The sequence below is a fragment of the Aspergillus sclerotioniger genome (assembly GCF_003184525.1).
Source record: "Aspergillus sclerotioniger CBS 115572 chromosome Unknown BO94scaffold_30, whole genome shotgun sequence".
NCBI lineage: Eukaryota > Fungi > Ascomycota > Eurotiomycetes > Eurotiales > Aspergillaceae > Aspergillus > Aspergillus sclerotioniger.
The window spans coordinates 53877-68362 of record NW_020291020.1 but is presented as its reverse complement, the minus strand read 5'-3'; the positions used below and the strand labels follow the sequence as shown (position 1 = coordinate 68362).

At 49.0% G+C, this 14486-nt stretch overlaps 7 protein-coding genes and 1 non-coding gene across 8 annotated transcripts; 5 read left to right on the top strand and 3 right to left on the bottom strand.

Annotated features, from left to right (window-relative positions):
* Positions 1–3817: 3817 nt before the first annotated feature.
* BO94DRAFT_589172 (uncharacterized protein) lies at positions 3818–4288 on the top strand (the record flags this gene model as incomplete). The annotated part of the gene is made up of 1 exon (XM_025615932.1): positions 3818–4288. The coding sequence occupies one exon, from the start codon at positions 3818–3820 to the stop codon at positions 4286–4288; it is 471 nt and encodes a 156-aa protein (XP_025463683.1).
* An 82-nt stretch (positions 4289–4370) lies between these two features.
* On the top strand, positions 4371–5941 carry BO94DRAFT_627349 (cell wall mannoprotein 1 family protein; the record flags this gene model as incomplete). Its single annotated transcript, XM_025617414.1, has 2 exons — positions 4371–4515; positions 5412–5941. The coding sequence occupies 2 exons, from the start codon at positions 4371–4373 to the stop codon at positions 5939–5941; spliced, it is 675 nt and encodes a 224-aa protein (XP_025463682.1).
* A 279-nt stretch (positions 5942–6220) lies between these two features.
* On the bottom strand, positions 6221–7778 carry BO94DRAFT_606939 (uncharacterized protein; the record flags this gene model as incomplete). The annotated part of the gene is made up of 3 exons (XM_025616532.1): positions 6221–7254; positions 7300–7533; positions 7597–7778. The coding sequence occupies 3 exons, from the start codon at positions 7776–7778 to the stop codon at positions 6276–6278; spliced, it is 1395 nt and encodes a 464-aa protein (XP_025463681.1). The 3' UTR covers positions 6221–6275.
* Positions 7779–7857: 79 nt separating this feature from the next.
* BO94DRAFT_606936 (uncharacterized protein) lies at positions 7858–9529 on the top strand (the record flags this gene model as incomplete). Its single annotated transcript, XM_025616531.1, has 3 exons — positions 7858–8286; positions 8340–8585; positions 8633–9529. Exons 1-3 carry the CDS (start codon positions 7939–7941, stop codon positions 9527–9529), a joined length of 1491 nt encoding a protein of 496 aa, XP_025463680.1. The 5' UTR covers positions 7858–7938.
* A 204-nt stretch (positions 9530–9733) lies between these two features.
* On the bottom strand, positions 9734–9846 carry BO94DRAFT_t263. The gene has a single exon. It is a non-coding gene; the product is annotated as a tRNA-Leu (tRNA).
* A 369-nt stretch (positions 9847–10215) lies between these two features.
* BO94DRAFT_499915 (histidine phosphatase family protein) lies at positions 10216–11313 on the bottom strand. Its single transcript, XM_025609399.1, has 4 exons — positions 11189–11313; positions 10759–11137; positions 10498–10707; positions 10216–10451 (listed from the first exon to the last, which is right to left on the bottom strand). The coding sequence occupies exons 1-4, from the start codon at positions 11235–11237 to the stop codon at positions 10385–10387; spliced, it is 705 nt and encodes a 234-aa protein (XP_025463679.1). The 5' UTR covers positions 11238–11313; the 3' UTR covers positions 10216–10384.
* Positions 11314–12556: 1243 nt separating this feature from the next.
* Positions 12557–13174, top strand: BO94DRAFT_549617 (uncharacterized protein; the record flags this gene model as incomplete). The annotated part of the gene is made up of 1 exon (XM_025613458.1): positions 12557–13174. One exon carries the CDS (start codon positions 12557–12559, stop codon positions 13172–13174), a length of 618 nt encoding a protein of 205 aa, XP_025463678.1.
* Positions 13175–13506: 332 nt separating this feature from the next.
* On the top strand, positions 13507–14305 carry BO94DRAFT_227517 (uncharacterized protein). The gene has a single exon (XM_025606276.1). It carries the CDS (start codon positions 13616–13618, stop codon positions 14021–14023), a length of 408 nt encoding a protein of 135 aa, XP_025463677.1. The 5' UTR covers positions 13507–13615; the 3' UTR covers positions 14024–14305.
* The last annotated feature ends 181 nt before the right edge of the window (positions 14306–14486 follow it).

The following is a 14486-nucleotide window of genomic DNA, read 5'->3' as shown; positions in this document are numbered from 1 at the left end:
TTATCAGTAACAAGCCGCCTGGCATAAGGTTCAGTAGATCATCTCCCAAAGTAGTCTCCCAAGCACCCTGGCTTCGCCTCCATAACTGCCCCAAGCTGACATGCTGAAGAGCCCGGTATCATCACAAACCAACCACTCGGCCTGCATAGAAAATCCCACCCAACACTCCGATCTCCCCATTTATAGAATATTCACTTACCGTCCATTTCAGCAAAACAAGCACCCAGATCTGTCACATCTGGGTCTGGGGTAACACTTCTGGCCGAGCAGTTTGCCGTCAGCTCGATTTGCCTTTTTCCAACTACCGACTACAGAGTCTAGCTAGCCACCCACGCCTCGGCGATCGGAAGTTAATTCCTGCAGCGAGGCTGTAATGACTGGTAGGGGTAGGAAGAGTATCCACCGCGGGGATCGGTCGGGGACCAGACGTGAACCCCGAGCGGAGAAGTGCATGCATGCTTGACTGATATGTCGTCCATGCTTCTGTCGATCAGGCTGCCAAAGCAGTACATATGCAGATGGTATTTCTCCGTATGAACAGTGGTAATGAACCCAAGTGGGGCACGAACTGCAGTCAGTGGGTTTGTTTGCTAGTACCTCCCTCAGCTGCAGCTGCCCCAGGCATAGCAGGCACTGGACCGAGCTGAGCTGAAGCTCTCCTTTCTTCCCCTTTCGTATTCTAGCTGCATTGGCTTACTTTCTTCGGTATTTACGGATACATGATCTTGATCCATCCCGCTCAATCAATTCAAGTCTAGAACCTGATGCCAAGTAGTACCGGTACTGTAGCCATCAAAGTTTCGGGCGGGTAAAAGCGGCTGCACCCGTTAGCTTCATTGTTTACCCGCCCGGCCAACCGCGGGAAATTAAGCACCAGTAAACTACTATATTTCTTTACTCTAGTAGTAATGCCAGCAATGACTGAATAGAATAAATCCTACTAGGTTACTACTTACCTTCTGCCCATCCTTTTCGGGCCGCGCTAGCGCTGAGAACCTCTAGGTCGGGTTCTGGTAAGGGAAGGTTATAGCTCCGAGGCCTGGTTTCATAAAGCTGTCTTTCTTATTGGATTTTTTTTTGTGGTGTGACTTGCTCTATATTGCTGGTATTTACAGCTTCGCTCCCTTGGTAAGGGTGGGGAGAGGTATGGACACCCCCCCCCTTCGTGTTATTTACACAAGGCTCCGTCTGTCTCCAGCGGGTCTGTGTGACCCACTCCAATGAATATCTCCTGTTTCTGGAGGAAGGAGTTTTTCAATCTGGCAAAAGGCTTAAAATGAAGTTGTCTTGTGTGTTAGTTGCTGGCATATGACTCCGAAAGTCCACACCCGACGGAAATGCCACCGCCTGTAAGAATTCATCTCCGAGGTCAAATCTTTCAGGGTCAAAGCCACGCGTTGGCAAAGAAAATATCACACGAAATTAGTAAAAGCTGCTCTTTGGTCACGTTGGATACCGGCTCCAATACCTTACAGGACTTCAAAGACCGCATGTACTACGAAGCTTCACCAGCATACCCACGTTGGATCAAGCATGGAGATGATAATCAGAAGGCTAGAACCCTCGGAGCGACTGGCTCAACAGTAGGTACTGCATCTTGTTGAGTTATACGTCGGGATACTATCTCATGTTTCTGTGCATGGGTTTCTGTCAAGCCGTGTACTGCAGGTTATAATGCCTTTGAGTAGTAGTTAGTACTCCTTGCATCAAACAGTTGAAGAGCCCGCATAGCTAGCATCTCGCGTAGCGGGCGTCACTAAAACATAGTCAAGTAGGTTGATAAATCTGATCGAAAAAGGGCACTTAGGTAAGAGACATATGCTTGATCTTTATACAGGGTAAGATAATTAACACAACATACCAACCGAGTCTGCGCTAATCCCGGTCCATACCCATATTCGCATCTTGATGGGGATAAAGTCCTCCGTTTCCAACTCCAAGTTTCATGGACTTACGTGGGAAATTGCAGTTTTATCTTAAGAAGCTTGATCCGTATCCTACTGAACCAAATAATCCACTTTTCCGGCCAGGTGATGAGATTGTAGACGAGACTGGTCTCCTTCCGATGGTGTAAGCTCCGAGGTTACTGTATATTATGTCGCGTACTTCATAACGTCACGGTGATTCTTTTGGGAAAGCAGCAATGGTAGATAGATCGTAAAGTCCGAGAGCGCTGTATCTCAGGGAAAGGCTCTCAATAAACTAGTTGATTCTGATTAGGAAACCTGTGCTGAGATCCTATCGTTCGTAAGTCCTTTCTGTTTTTCTTCTCTTTGTCTGAAAATATTGTGCACTATTGTGGGAATAACGGGACATAGGCAACTATTCTATATGCTTTGGAAAACTCCCTGGAATAGCATAGTCCATACTACCCAGAAATAGATGAGCCTGGCGTATCATTCGATTGGTATTTCTCGAACAGGTTCTATATCATGAGCCCGTCCACTGGATTGACCGTTCATTGTACACACTTGCCTTGTCCAAGGCAGCAAGCCAACTAACAGCGATACCACACCTATATAATGAAATCCGGGCGTATAGTCTCCAGGACCATTCGACTGAACACGCCATTATAGGAATAGGACTAGTATATCGTGTACATATGTAACCGTTCGAGGAAGACGCGGTTGCAGTCCCACCCTTCGCTCCCACCACTGGAATTTACATCCTACTGAGGTGAAACTGGTGCATTATTAGAATCTGCAGCCCTTTTTTCTTATCCCGCCCAACATAGAAATGAGAGTCGCACTCTCCTTCGCCTCAATGGCTGATCCCGCGGAGTCGGTAACTCCTTTGCATCTCCTTAGCTCTTGATGTAAAATTCGAGATGATGAGATCTCTTTCGAAAATAAAAACTATGGAACAGACGTTCAAAAGCTATGTTGTTTGTAGAAAGGTCGATCTACGGACGACTCTTTTTATCTAGTTCTCACTTCAGAATTGACACTAAGTGCCCTTTGTAAATGAATGCTACCGGGGATTCACGGGTCTGCTAATTCGGTGATATGAAAGATTAGAGCTCTGGATCCTTCAAATCATAGCCGACGAGCTCAATGCTGGACACTATCCTTCATTACAGACGCATCTGTGACCTGGATATATCTACCCTGGTCTAATTTGTAGTTTCTGTCAGGGTATAATCCCGCTAGGCACGCAATATTGCTGGAAAAAAATCACCCTATTGCTTCCGTTTTGATCTCCTGCTAGCAACTAGCTACTATACTCAAGTAAGACACTCGAGCTACACCGGCCAGGTTACGACCACAACGGTGTGCACTACAATAGCACTTTCCGCCTGGGTCCTATGTAAACGACTGATTGTCTAAAGAGTATGGAGAAAGATTCTAGCAAAGGAACTTATATGGCAAATATGATATAGATAGCCGCTGAGGTGATATAGTAAGTAGAGACATGCGTCAGGGCGATAAGTACCAATAGAAAGCCTCAGGTGTATACAGTTTCGAGAGTAGAAGATTCGGCCGATAACGGAGAACAGTTTCTCTTGATCAATCAGACGGAGTATGTAGAAACCTTGTTTGTAACACATATTCCGTGACTGTATACTCGGCAAAGGCCGGATGAGGCAATCATCAACCCATTTTGATGATATATTCACAATGACGCGACGCGCGTGTCATGGTAAATGATGGGTTCTTCCCGTTATTGTGGCTGTGACTCATGTTAAAGTCCGCGTCAAAGAAAATTCTTCTAACCTGACAACTCAATCTTCATCTCTCTGATCAGACACCATTTCTCATCGAAAACATCTCACCACAACCTCCATTCTCATTATATCAAACCATACAATCGACCAACCATGTGTGCCTACAGCTTGGAAGGACGAGTCTTCCAGATCGACGGAAACAGACTAGAGATCGAAGAGCAACTCTCCGAGGTGTTGGATAGACGGATGGGCCAGCGTCATGTTCTAGCAAAGGCTAGAAACACAGTGACTCAAAAATCCTGCTTCATCAAGATACGCTATGAACTGAACCCGAAAGACTTTGATTTCGATGATCACGATCACCAGGAGATCCTGGAGATCGCTGAGCAACATTACTGCCATGAAGTTGAGGCTGCTGAACTCTTGGGCAACAAGGGACTCGAGCCCAAATATGTCACCCGTGAAACTCAGGACCAGCCTGAGTGGATGCCATTTCCCGATGGCTATGTTGACTTTCTGGTCTTGAAGACTCCCTTGGGTCAGAACGTTGATGATATTCAAGACGGCCTCACTGATGACCAGCTCGCGAGTATCCGAACCCAGCTCGCGCACATCTTGGATTAAGACCTTTCTATGGGTTAAATTCATCTTACTGACGAATGCTTGCCCACCCAGGATATTGCGCCAGAATGATTATCAACTGAACATGCGACACGCCAGCTATCTCAACTACGATGCGAAGACGGACAAGCTTTATCTGATCGACCTCGAGGGCCTCGGATACACCGACTCGTCCACGTCTGTTGTGGTTGATGAGGAGAGCCCGTTCGTGGAAGCATTCAACATCTGGCGTGCTCCGTACAGAAAGCCCACGGAGGCTCCTAAGTCAGGAAAAGTGATGCCGCAACCTGACCTGCCCAAGAAAGGGTCATCATCCAGGCTGCCTGTCAAAAAGGAAAACATTCCCCCAAAGAGATCCTAGTTTTTTTTTTTTTTTTTTTTTTTTTTTTTTTTGTTATTTTGCTGGTGATTTCTGCACACGGATTTCCTTCCTTCCCTAAATAGTTATCCTATCGCTTGTTTGTTAGCTTGGCAGGCTTAGCAATGGAACTTTTATGAAACACCGATCATCATGCTTGTAGCTACTGAAACGATCCCCGAAATACAGCAGTCCCAAAAGCCAGCACTTTCCCAACCCAAATCAACAAGATGATACACCCCAATATCGTCCCATAAATAAGAATCCGCCATATCACAATTTACCCCATGGGCAATCTGGCGATCTCCCTACCCTAGGATAATACTTTTAGAATTAAAGTTTTAGCTAAGCAAATCCCATCCCTCAAAACCGCCCGCTGGGATTTAAGCTTCCCCGGAAATTCAGACAATTTCTAACCATCGGTGCTGCGGGTTCCCGTCGATCAGAGTACAGTTACCCTGTCGATCACTGAAAATTCAGGTTTTTTTTTGCACATCGTTATTTTATTGCTTCCACTGTGCTTTATGGGATTGTTTTTGTGTTGGATGGGATGGATATATAAAGGTGCTGGAATACCCAGCAACATATCCCTTCCATCCTCATCAAGCATCTCATCAACCACCACTCATCAGTCAACCACTCATCAATCACTCAACCACTCAATCAATCCATCTCAATAAATCCACCACAACCATCAAAATGAAACTCTCCCTCCTCTCCACCCTCCTCACCCTCACCCTCACCCTCGCCGCCCCACCGCCGTCCAAGAACGCGACCTCCCCACCATCACTGGCGTGCTCTCCACCATCGGCACCAAAGTCGACGCCCTCGGCACCGCCATCCAGGGCTACACGGGCGGCGACGTGACCAAACTCCAACAAGCATCCAACAATCTCGTGGCGGCCATCAACAACGGCAACACGAAGGTCAGCGGCTCCGGGGCTCTGTCCTCCGGCGACGCTCTGGGTCTCCCCGGCCCGGTCAACGACCTCAAGAACAAGATCTCGACCGTCATCACCAAACTCGATGGCAAAAAGGCCCAGATTGTCAAGGCCGGCAAGGGAGCCCAGACGTACAATGATTTGACGCAGCAGAAGGCCGCCGCGAAGAAATTGTCCGATACGATTGTGTCCAAGGTGCCGCAGAACTTGCAGAGCTTGGCGGGGTCCATTGCGGGGGGGATTTCGGAGGCGATTGATACGGGGGTGAAGGATTATGCGGATCAGGCGCCGAAGGGGAAGAGGGAGGCTGAGGCTGAGGCTGAGGCTGCTCCTGTTGAGGTTGCTGTTGAGGTTTGAGGGGGTGGATGGATGGATGGATGGGTGTCTATGACTGTTCCTGTTGGTCTGGCCTGGCTTGCTCACACGGATGCTTAATTGGAAGAATAGCATCGATCGATCTGGCCATTGATATGGTGTGGTTTGCCTGTTATTGTTGTTGTTATTGGTCTTGGTCTTGGTTGATGTTATTGTACGTAGCTTGGACCACCTACCAAATCATATTATACTGCTTTTGCTTATCATTCTCTACGTATCTTGACATTTTACGTGATGGGAAATGATTTACTAGCATCATCCCTTTGATTCAAAGATTGCAGTATTCAACTGATGAGGTAGTAGTCTTTGATATACATCAAGCAGTCAGATCCACAAACTGCATCACCTTCCTCCCTGTCCGACTCTGTCGAAACCCCCTCGTATCCACCAGAAATTCCAACCGAAACAACTCGGCATTGAAATCAAACACCCAGAAAAACTCTCGAATCTTAGCAGCTAGATGATCTTGGCTGACCCGACTCTTGGGGTCCCGGAAGATGCGAACCTCCAGCACAATGCCCGCCCCCTCGGTCGCATGCTGCAGAATAATCTGCCACAGTAGGATATCCCACTGCTCGGCCCGCATAAAGGTCTCGATGGCCCCAAATTCAAAGTACTCGCCGTACCAGGTAAAGCTGGAACGTTGATCACGGCCGTAGATGCGGACGACTTGGTAATGCTCGGTGTGTTGGCTGGGAAGAGTTGCGAGCAATGTCGGAGGCAATGGGTGCAGGGAGGCGATATCGCCACATACGTACCGGACCAGGGGATTTCTCAACCGCTGGAGTGACGTTTGCACAAGAAGGCCCGGCTGTCCTGGGGGTACATGTTGCACACCGGTGGTCTTGCCGGGAGCGGCTTCGTCCGGATCTGTAACCGACAGAGGAATGATCTCCAGATGGATGGTTCGTTTATCGACGATAAAATCTGTATAGTCTCCCTTGGGAACCCCGGTCAAGGCACTGCTCGAGACACCCCATGCCCCGGCCTCTGCGCTGCCGATGATGGAGCAGATGGTGAGTTCCCCAAAGGCCGAGATCAGAAACCCTCGCTGGGAGGATGTCATGGACTCGGACGTGTAGAACAACTTGGTGAGGGCCAGCTCTTTCTTCTGTGCTGCATCCAAGGTGGTGACATACTTGGCCAGTTGCAGGAGCTGACTGACGTCCCCCGCCACGGCATTAGCCCGATACTGAATGATGGCTTCCACGACCGCCGAGTGCGCCATCTCCGGTCCAGCACATAAAACAGCCGCACCGGCATTCTCGGACAACTCGGTCATCAAGTCCAAAGCCCTGAAGTGGTTGGTATAAGCCCGGCATGGATCAGGGCAGACGTACCGGTAGAGATGGCCCGAGACGTGGAGGGTCAGGATCCAATCCCCCGGTTCGATGAGGCCACAATTCCGCAGGAGATTGCCCATCACCGCTCGCTGCTGTCGGTTTTCGAGGGCATCTGTCGCAAACACCATCGGGGCCCCGCCTGAACCCCCTCCGGTGGTGCTGACAAAGGTTTCCCGGCGATATCCGTTCCGTGCATCCTTGTCCACCGTGAGCCGAGAGATTTGCTGGTATCTAGTAGACGATTGGTGGTGGTTAGGTCAGAAGCATCTATTTGAGATCAACATTATCACGTACAGCGAGTGCTTTCTCGTCAAGGGAAATGACTCGAGATCCCGGCCGGCTTTCGGGTTTGCTTGGGCAGCCTGAAGGATGTGAGCGAGCACCTCTCGGGTAGGGGGATATTGCGTGTCCGAATAAAATGGATGGACCTGGGCGACCGAGAGAATCTCAGCCAAGGAATAGAAGCCAGCAGACATGGTGGCGTACTGATTTAGATGAAGTCAATAGACCATCTCCTCACATCTATGAACGATCATATGCATGAGGATGAAAAAGATCCGGTGTGCCGCTGGACGCATAAATCCCCGCCCTTGGCCGTTGTGTGACTTGGACCTATCATCTTCATCGTGGACCATCATGGAAGAATCTCCAATTCGACTGCGGTGTATCGGGGTCATCCCCTCAGAAGGCCCGGCCGAAATCACGGCTCCTGGTGCAGTCAGCCCAGAGATCCGCCAGCGACTTCAGGACAGTCTAGTTTCGAGTCTGCTGAAATCCTGTCCAGCCGACTTATGGCCTGGTACGATGTATCTCTCCAACTGTCCTTTTCCGATGCTGGTGACCCGAAATCATCTCGCAAGCCTGGCGTCTCTTAACAAAGTCCTCGTCACGGCCATCGACGACATTGTTACCAGGTGGGTTGATCCGAGCGCAAATTTCCCGGCGCGTATGCCTCTACACCCCGTAGAAGAAAGGCTTCTTCAGGTATGACCTTACCTTAATCCGATCCTGACCATTGGACCTGCTCATGTAAGCAGTGGTTGGATGATGCCCAACACACCGGCATCATTCGCCCCTTTCGGGAATGCCGTGGATCCTGGAGACCCGATTTTCTCATCGAAGAGCAGGGTGGCACAGAGGATAGACCGGAAGCCTTTCGCATTTGCGAAATCAATGCCCGCTTCTGTTGGAATGGTTTCATGATGAACGCGCTCGGGCAAGATGCCTTGGTGGATACAGGTATCAGTGGACACGAGCTGGTGGGGGCCACTGATTCACAATCTGTGTGTTTTATCCATGCTCCCTAGTCTCAGCTGACCGTGAAGTGTAGTTATTCGACGGAATGCACCGGCTCTATAACCCGAGATTGCCCCTACACCTTCTCAAAGACCAAGAACCCGGGGTCGATATCCATCTCTATACTCACTATGCGAGGCATCTAGGCCAGCAGGTTCGCTTTATAACCCCGGCGGATCTCCGGTTGATACCATGCAATCGGTCACCTGGGAACAAACTATGTTGCCTGGTCCATTCTCGGTCGCCTATCAAGGGAGACAACTTCCAAAACGAGGCCGGAGAGATTCTCGAAGAGGTTCATCAGATTCAGCTAGAACTTCATCACCACGAGCTTCTTGATCTTGGCTATGAAATGCTGCAAGAGATCAGTTTGCGGTGTTTTAATGACATGCGCACTTTGCTTCTGGTCCACGACAAGCGGATGCTGGGGGTCGTTTTAGAGGAGATTGATTCCTTCGTGGCGAGAAAGGTTCTGACACCTCAAGAAGCCAGTCTACTCGAGCGAGGCATTTGCGAGACTATCCTTCCAGGATCTAACCAGCTGGCACAACTCATCGAACGATGTCGTCTGCAGTGTGGCCTCAAAGACGAGTGGCTTCTCAAGCCAGCGCGAAGCGGAAAAGGCGAAGGAATTGTTTTCGGAAGGGATATGACACCCGAGTCGTGGATTTCTCGGTTGAAAGAGCTGATATGCCCATTTATGTCTGCTGGGGGAGCCACATATGTCATCCAGAAGAAGGTGCGACAGGCCAAATATGACGTCCTGCTCAAAGACGCCACGGAGGTTCAACAGCTCCCAATTGTGGGGACATATCATGCAATCAATGGGGAATTCTTGGGCATTGGCACATGGCGCAGCAGCCCTGGGCCAGTGTGCACTGTTAGCCATGGTGGGACTTGGATGTGTTCAGTTATGCAGGCTGAGTTGTAGTTGGGATTATCCCGACCTTGAATATGTTCGAATTCACTGCAATTCAATTTTTCACATTGTGTTATGTTGCGTCCGGGTACGGCACTTCTTGTAGAATACACATTGTCCCAATATGATCAACGGTGTTTATAGGAAGAAGCCAATAAAAACTCAAAAGATGACTAGATACCACAATGTGTATGGTAGCTGAGAAAAAGCAAAAAATGACAAGAGTGGGATTCGAACCCACGCCCCTTTCGAGACTAGGAATACTCCTGAGGAATATGTGAGATCAGATAGCCTGACCCTAGCGCCTTAGACCGCTCGGCCATCTTGCCGGATTGATATTTAGTGCTTTGCAATTGTAGTACATCACCCAGTATCATAGATTTTTCCGGTCAGTCAGTGGAATGATGGGGCTGCACACATCCCGCAGAATTTAAAACCTGCATATGCATGAACCATCTATTATAATTATGAAGACCCCCGATATTAAGTATTATGAAATGAATAAATTCTCGTCCTATATATTGAGCTTATGGTAGATTACGCCACATACATCATTACAATGTCGAGTATGGGACACATGGTTTGAGGTGTCTACAAACAAAATCAAGGGAAAACGACAAATTGCGACCGACAAAGGATAATATCCACGAATGGACGCGATTTTGAGATGAGAGAAGAAGAAACAGGGGTCCACCAGCCCTTGGTATCCCCTCTGTTGTCTCTCTTGCTGGTTCTTCATTTCACGAAACCTGATCACAAATTTATATCTTAATAAGCTTAACACAATCCATCTATCCTGTCTAATTCATCCACATCTACACATTCATCTATCAGAACCCCCTCCCACAGGCCAACTGCTGACCCAATTCACTTCTCCAAGGGAAATCCATAACCCACCAGAAAAGCGGGTTCATCAATACTATGATGTTGGTAGCTACAACCTGTTAGATATATCATCTCCATATCAAGACTGCACACACCTCAGAACTCCAACCGCACCCGGCTCCAACATCATGGAAAGGGGAAATTCCATGGGATACCCCAGCCAGCGCTTCGTAAAAGCACGCAGAGTGTGCCCGTGGGCAAACAGCACCACATCCGAGGGGTTTTCACCATGCATGTTGCCTTTATGGATGGTCCGGATTTCCGCAATCAGATTATCGATACGGTCAGTCACATCCTGAGGGGATCTATGCCATGTAAGCTACCTATCGGGCCTGCCGCTGGTCGAATAAACTTACTCTCCCTCCTCACAGCCATCAGCCCAGATATCCCAGGCCCGCTCGGTATCAAGACCATGTTCCTTCCGCAGGGCCCGGATATCCTTGGTCAACATACCCTCGTAGAGACCGTACCCCCACTCCGCCAACCTCTCCGTCTCCTCCACCTTGTTGGCATCTTTCAAGGCCTGCTTATCGGCCTCACTGAACGCCAGGTTAAAGGTGTGGACGGCTCTCCGACGGGGACTGACAAACACCCGCGCCAACTTGGCCGGGTCAATCAACTTGCCGGACCCGACGAGGATCTTGCCAGATGCAACCACCTGCTTGACGCCGTCTTCGGTGAGTTCGATCTCACTGATGCCGGTGTACTGGCCGCTTTTGGACCATTCCGTCTCTCCTGGTGATATGTTGAGTCAACTGCCATATGCGGGCTCGTCATGTTACGTACCGTGTCGGTAGAGGAAGACACGCGGGGTACCAGCGTCCTTGTCAGGCATGGTGTATGACGTATGATCCGAGACTGCAGAGGATAGATCTTTGATTGGAATCGCAGGATTGAGGGTCAGAGATCGGTTGACGCGGGGAGATTTTATTTTTAGGTAATAATCCTTCCGTGGGGTCGCGGTTCACCGGAGTTTGATTTGGGTTTTAGCCTACCCAGTACCCCAGCATAAGCTATTGCTGATTCAACATTGCTGTAAGGTATTATTTGTTTGCATGCATTTAAATGTTTGATGTTAATTTGTATGATTATCTTTGTAGACTGCTTCTCAACCCAACAGATTTCATATCATGTTTTATTTTCCTGTCTCCTGGGACTGAAAGTGGGGGTGGCGGGGAGAAACAAACCAGACAAACCTGATATCGATAACGAGCATTCTCTATTTTCATGAAGAATCACCTAGACGGTAATCTTATGCTGCTATGGACGACTTCCTCTTAGTACATATCGGCAATGATCCCCGCATGCAGGCACGTGGTGAAACAAGCTTCTCTGAGTGTCCTCATGCCTGAGGCTCCAATGGTAGGAGATGGATGCCCCATGGATGCCTGACACACGTGACCAGTGCTTCAACCGGCGGATGAACCTTTATTCGGGAGGCTCCGGCTCCACCATCTTTATGGATTGGCTTCCCCTGATCTCCTAAGGACCGATAGGGATGTCCTCCGAGCCCAGAGGCTCAGACACGCGACCTAGTGATATGCCACGTAATGGCGCACTTTAAACCTTGACCTAAGTTAAGTGTACAGAATATGGTCCACATATTCCTCTAAGTGCGTGATACACTATCTCTGTGGTCTCTTTACTTGAGACACAACGGCAGGGGACATGAATACTGAATAAGGAATGTTTACTACCAAGCACGGGCCATACCACGTTCCGATAATCAACCTAGCTGCGAACATCAACCAGATACATAGTACCTGCCAGTAGCGACAATGCAGTCCAGCATACGGCAGCCTAAGGCACCCCGGGCCACTGCGCCCCGGTCTTCAGGAGAAGCAATGACCTCATTGAAACTACACGCGACTCTGACAGGAATCCGAATCTCCGCTCAGCCTCAATAGCGGGTCAATACAGCCTTCTCCAGTCATCTAAGCCTTCACAGGCTAGTAGCCAACGTCGCCCGCCCTGTTTAGCCCGACGCCCTACTGCTCCACCACCAACACATCAACCACTCGGATACTCCGAGAAAGGTCAAGCATCGGGATCCGGGCATCCTCCGACCAGCTCAGTCCCCGCCCAGACTACAAAAGCAACGACATCCCTCGATAGTCCAACAACCATCAATCCAAACCTAAGCAATCCATCACTATGAAATTGACTCTCCCCATTGCCCTTCTCTCGCTCTCGACCTCGGTCATTGCGTCGCAGAAACCCCTGACCGACTCCTCCGCAACCAAAGTTGACAAGCACCACCCCCACGTTCACATCTCCGGCAGCGATTCCGTCCCAAACCCCGACAGCAAGTCCACCACTCACAAAAAGTGCGCCTCATCAGAAGAAATCGCCCAGGTATTCGGCGAAGCGTGGGCGGAAACTGTCCGCGAAGGAAAACACAAGCAGCACCCCCCGGATGCAATCCCGACTATTCACATCAACCTCGAGGACTTTGAGGAGAAGCAATGCGATTATTTCGAGCGGGTGTATGATGGATGGCGGTTCACGTATTCGTCCAAGATGACGGACTGCGATTATACAAGCTTGAGTCAGACGGTGGGGAAGGCCGTGGTGGAGTTTATCGAGAAGAAGCACTTTAAGGAGTGTCGCAGGGATTGTGATACGATGTGTATGCGGTTTGATGAGGGAGGGCCATGGGATGGATATGTCAGGTTGGGGAAGAAGGATAAGTTTGATCCGAATGCATATTGTGGACCGTCGTTGAGACTGGTTCCTAATCGGTTGGAATCTCCTTGGACATGGGGGTTCTGATCTACTGGCTACTGCCTTTGGTATTAGGGGGTTGTATATTGAGATGGTTGGTGATTGGATACAGGTCACCTGATCTGCCCTTTCTATACTCTACATATTTACTACATTTAGTAGTACTCACTGAGTACATTCCAGCCTATCTTCATACCACCAAGCATGATCTACTACCTTACCTACCTACTTCAATAAATCCAACCCCTCCAGCCACCAAACCCAGCCCATCAGCCCCTAAAACCATAACACAGCAATAGTAAGCGTTGTGGCTGTGCACCTCAGCGCATGTGACCCGATCCTTCCAGCAAGCCCAGGCAGCACTGTTCTGTCATGTACCTCATCAAAACCACCATATTAACACACACATAAATCCCTCATCCCCCATCACCAAACACCTTTTCTTCAACCCATCCCAAAAATAAACACCCAACCCAAATCCAATCCAAAATGGGCCACCCAGCACCCTCCCCCTCCGACGAACCAACCCCACCCTACGAAGAATCCCCCAACACCAACAACCACCACCACCATCTTCCCCACCAGGTCCGTCCCCACCAAGCCTTACCAAACACCTCCTACCCTGAAACCCCAAACATAACCCATCAAAACATAATAATACAGTACATCGAACTCCCCCAAACAGACCTCGAAACCGGACCCAACCACAGCAGTAACAGCAACAGCAACCCCCACGATCACTGCGCAGCATGCGAACGGATCATCGCACGTCAAGAAAGAAGACACGCTCAGATGCATTGCTGTCGGATGGTAGCGGTGGTGTTTATTGTGTTGCTTATCTGTTTGATGGTTTTGGGGATTGTGATTGCTAGGGCTGCGGCGGGGGGGCATCATTAAGCTCGAAGGGGAATTTGTTGGGGGGGTTTGGAGGGAGGTGTTTTGTGGAGTAGATATACTTGTACTTTGGTTGGGGTCTTTGTTTTATATTGGAATTGAATTTGATTGGATTTATTGGGATGCGTTGCTGGTGGTGAGATGTCTCAAACTTCTCATGATGGGTGTTGGGGTGAAGGGGGGGAGTAAAAGTCTACTTTTCTTTCTTTTTTCCTCCTTGTTCATGTAGGTAGTTTTTGTTTGATGATAAATTTTATCATTCCAATTTATAGAGTAGATATTGGAGAATAGTGGTTGACTATGCTCGGTGGTATTGTGGAGATCATGGGTTGAGGGATTCGTAACCTGCCGAGGTGGTATTTCAAGATGAGTATATAAGTATCATAGTATAAGCTATTGTTAATGCATTTTATACTATTATATAGATATCGACACCAAGAACATGGACTCCTCCTACATCATCCCC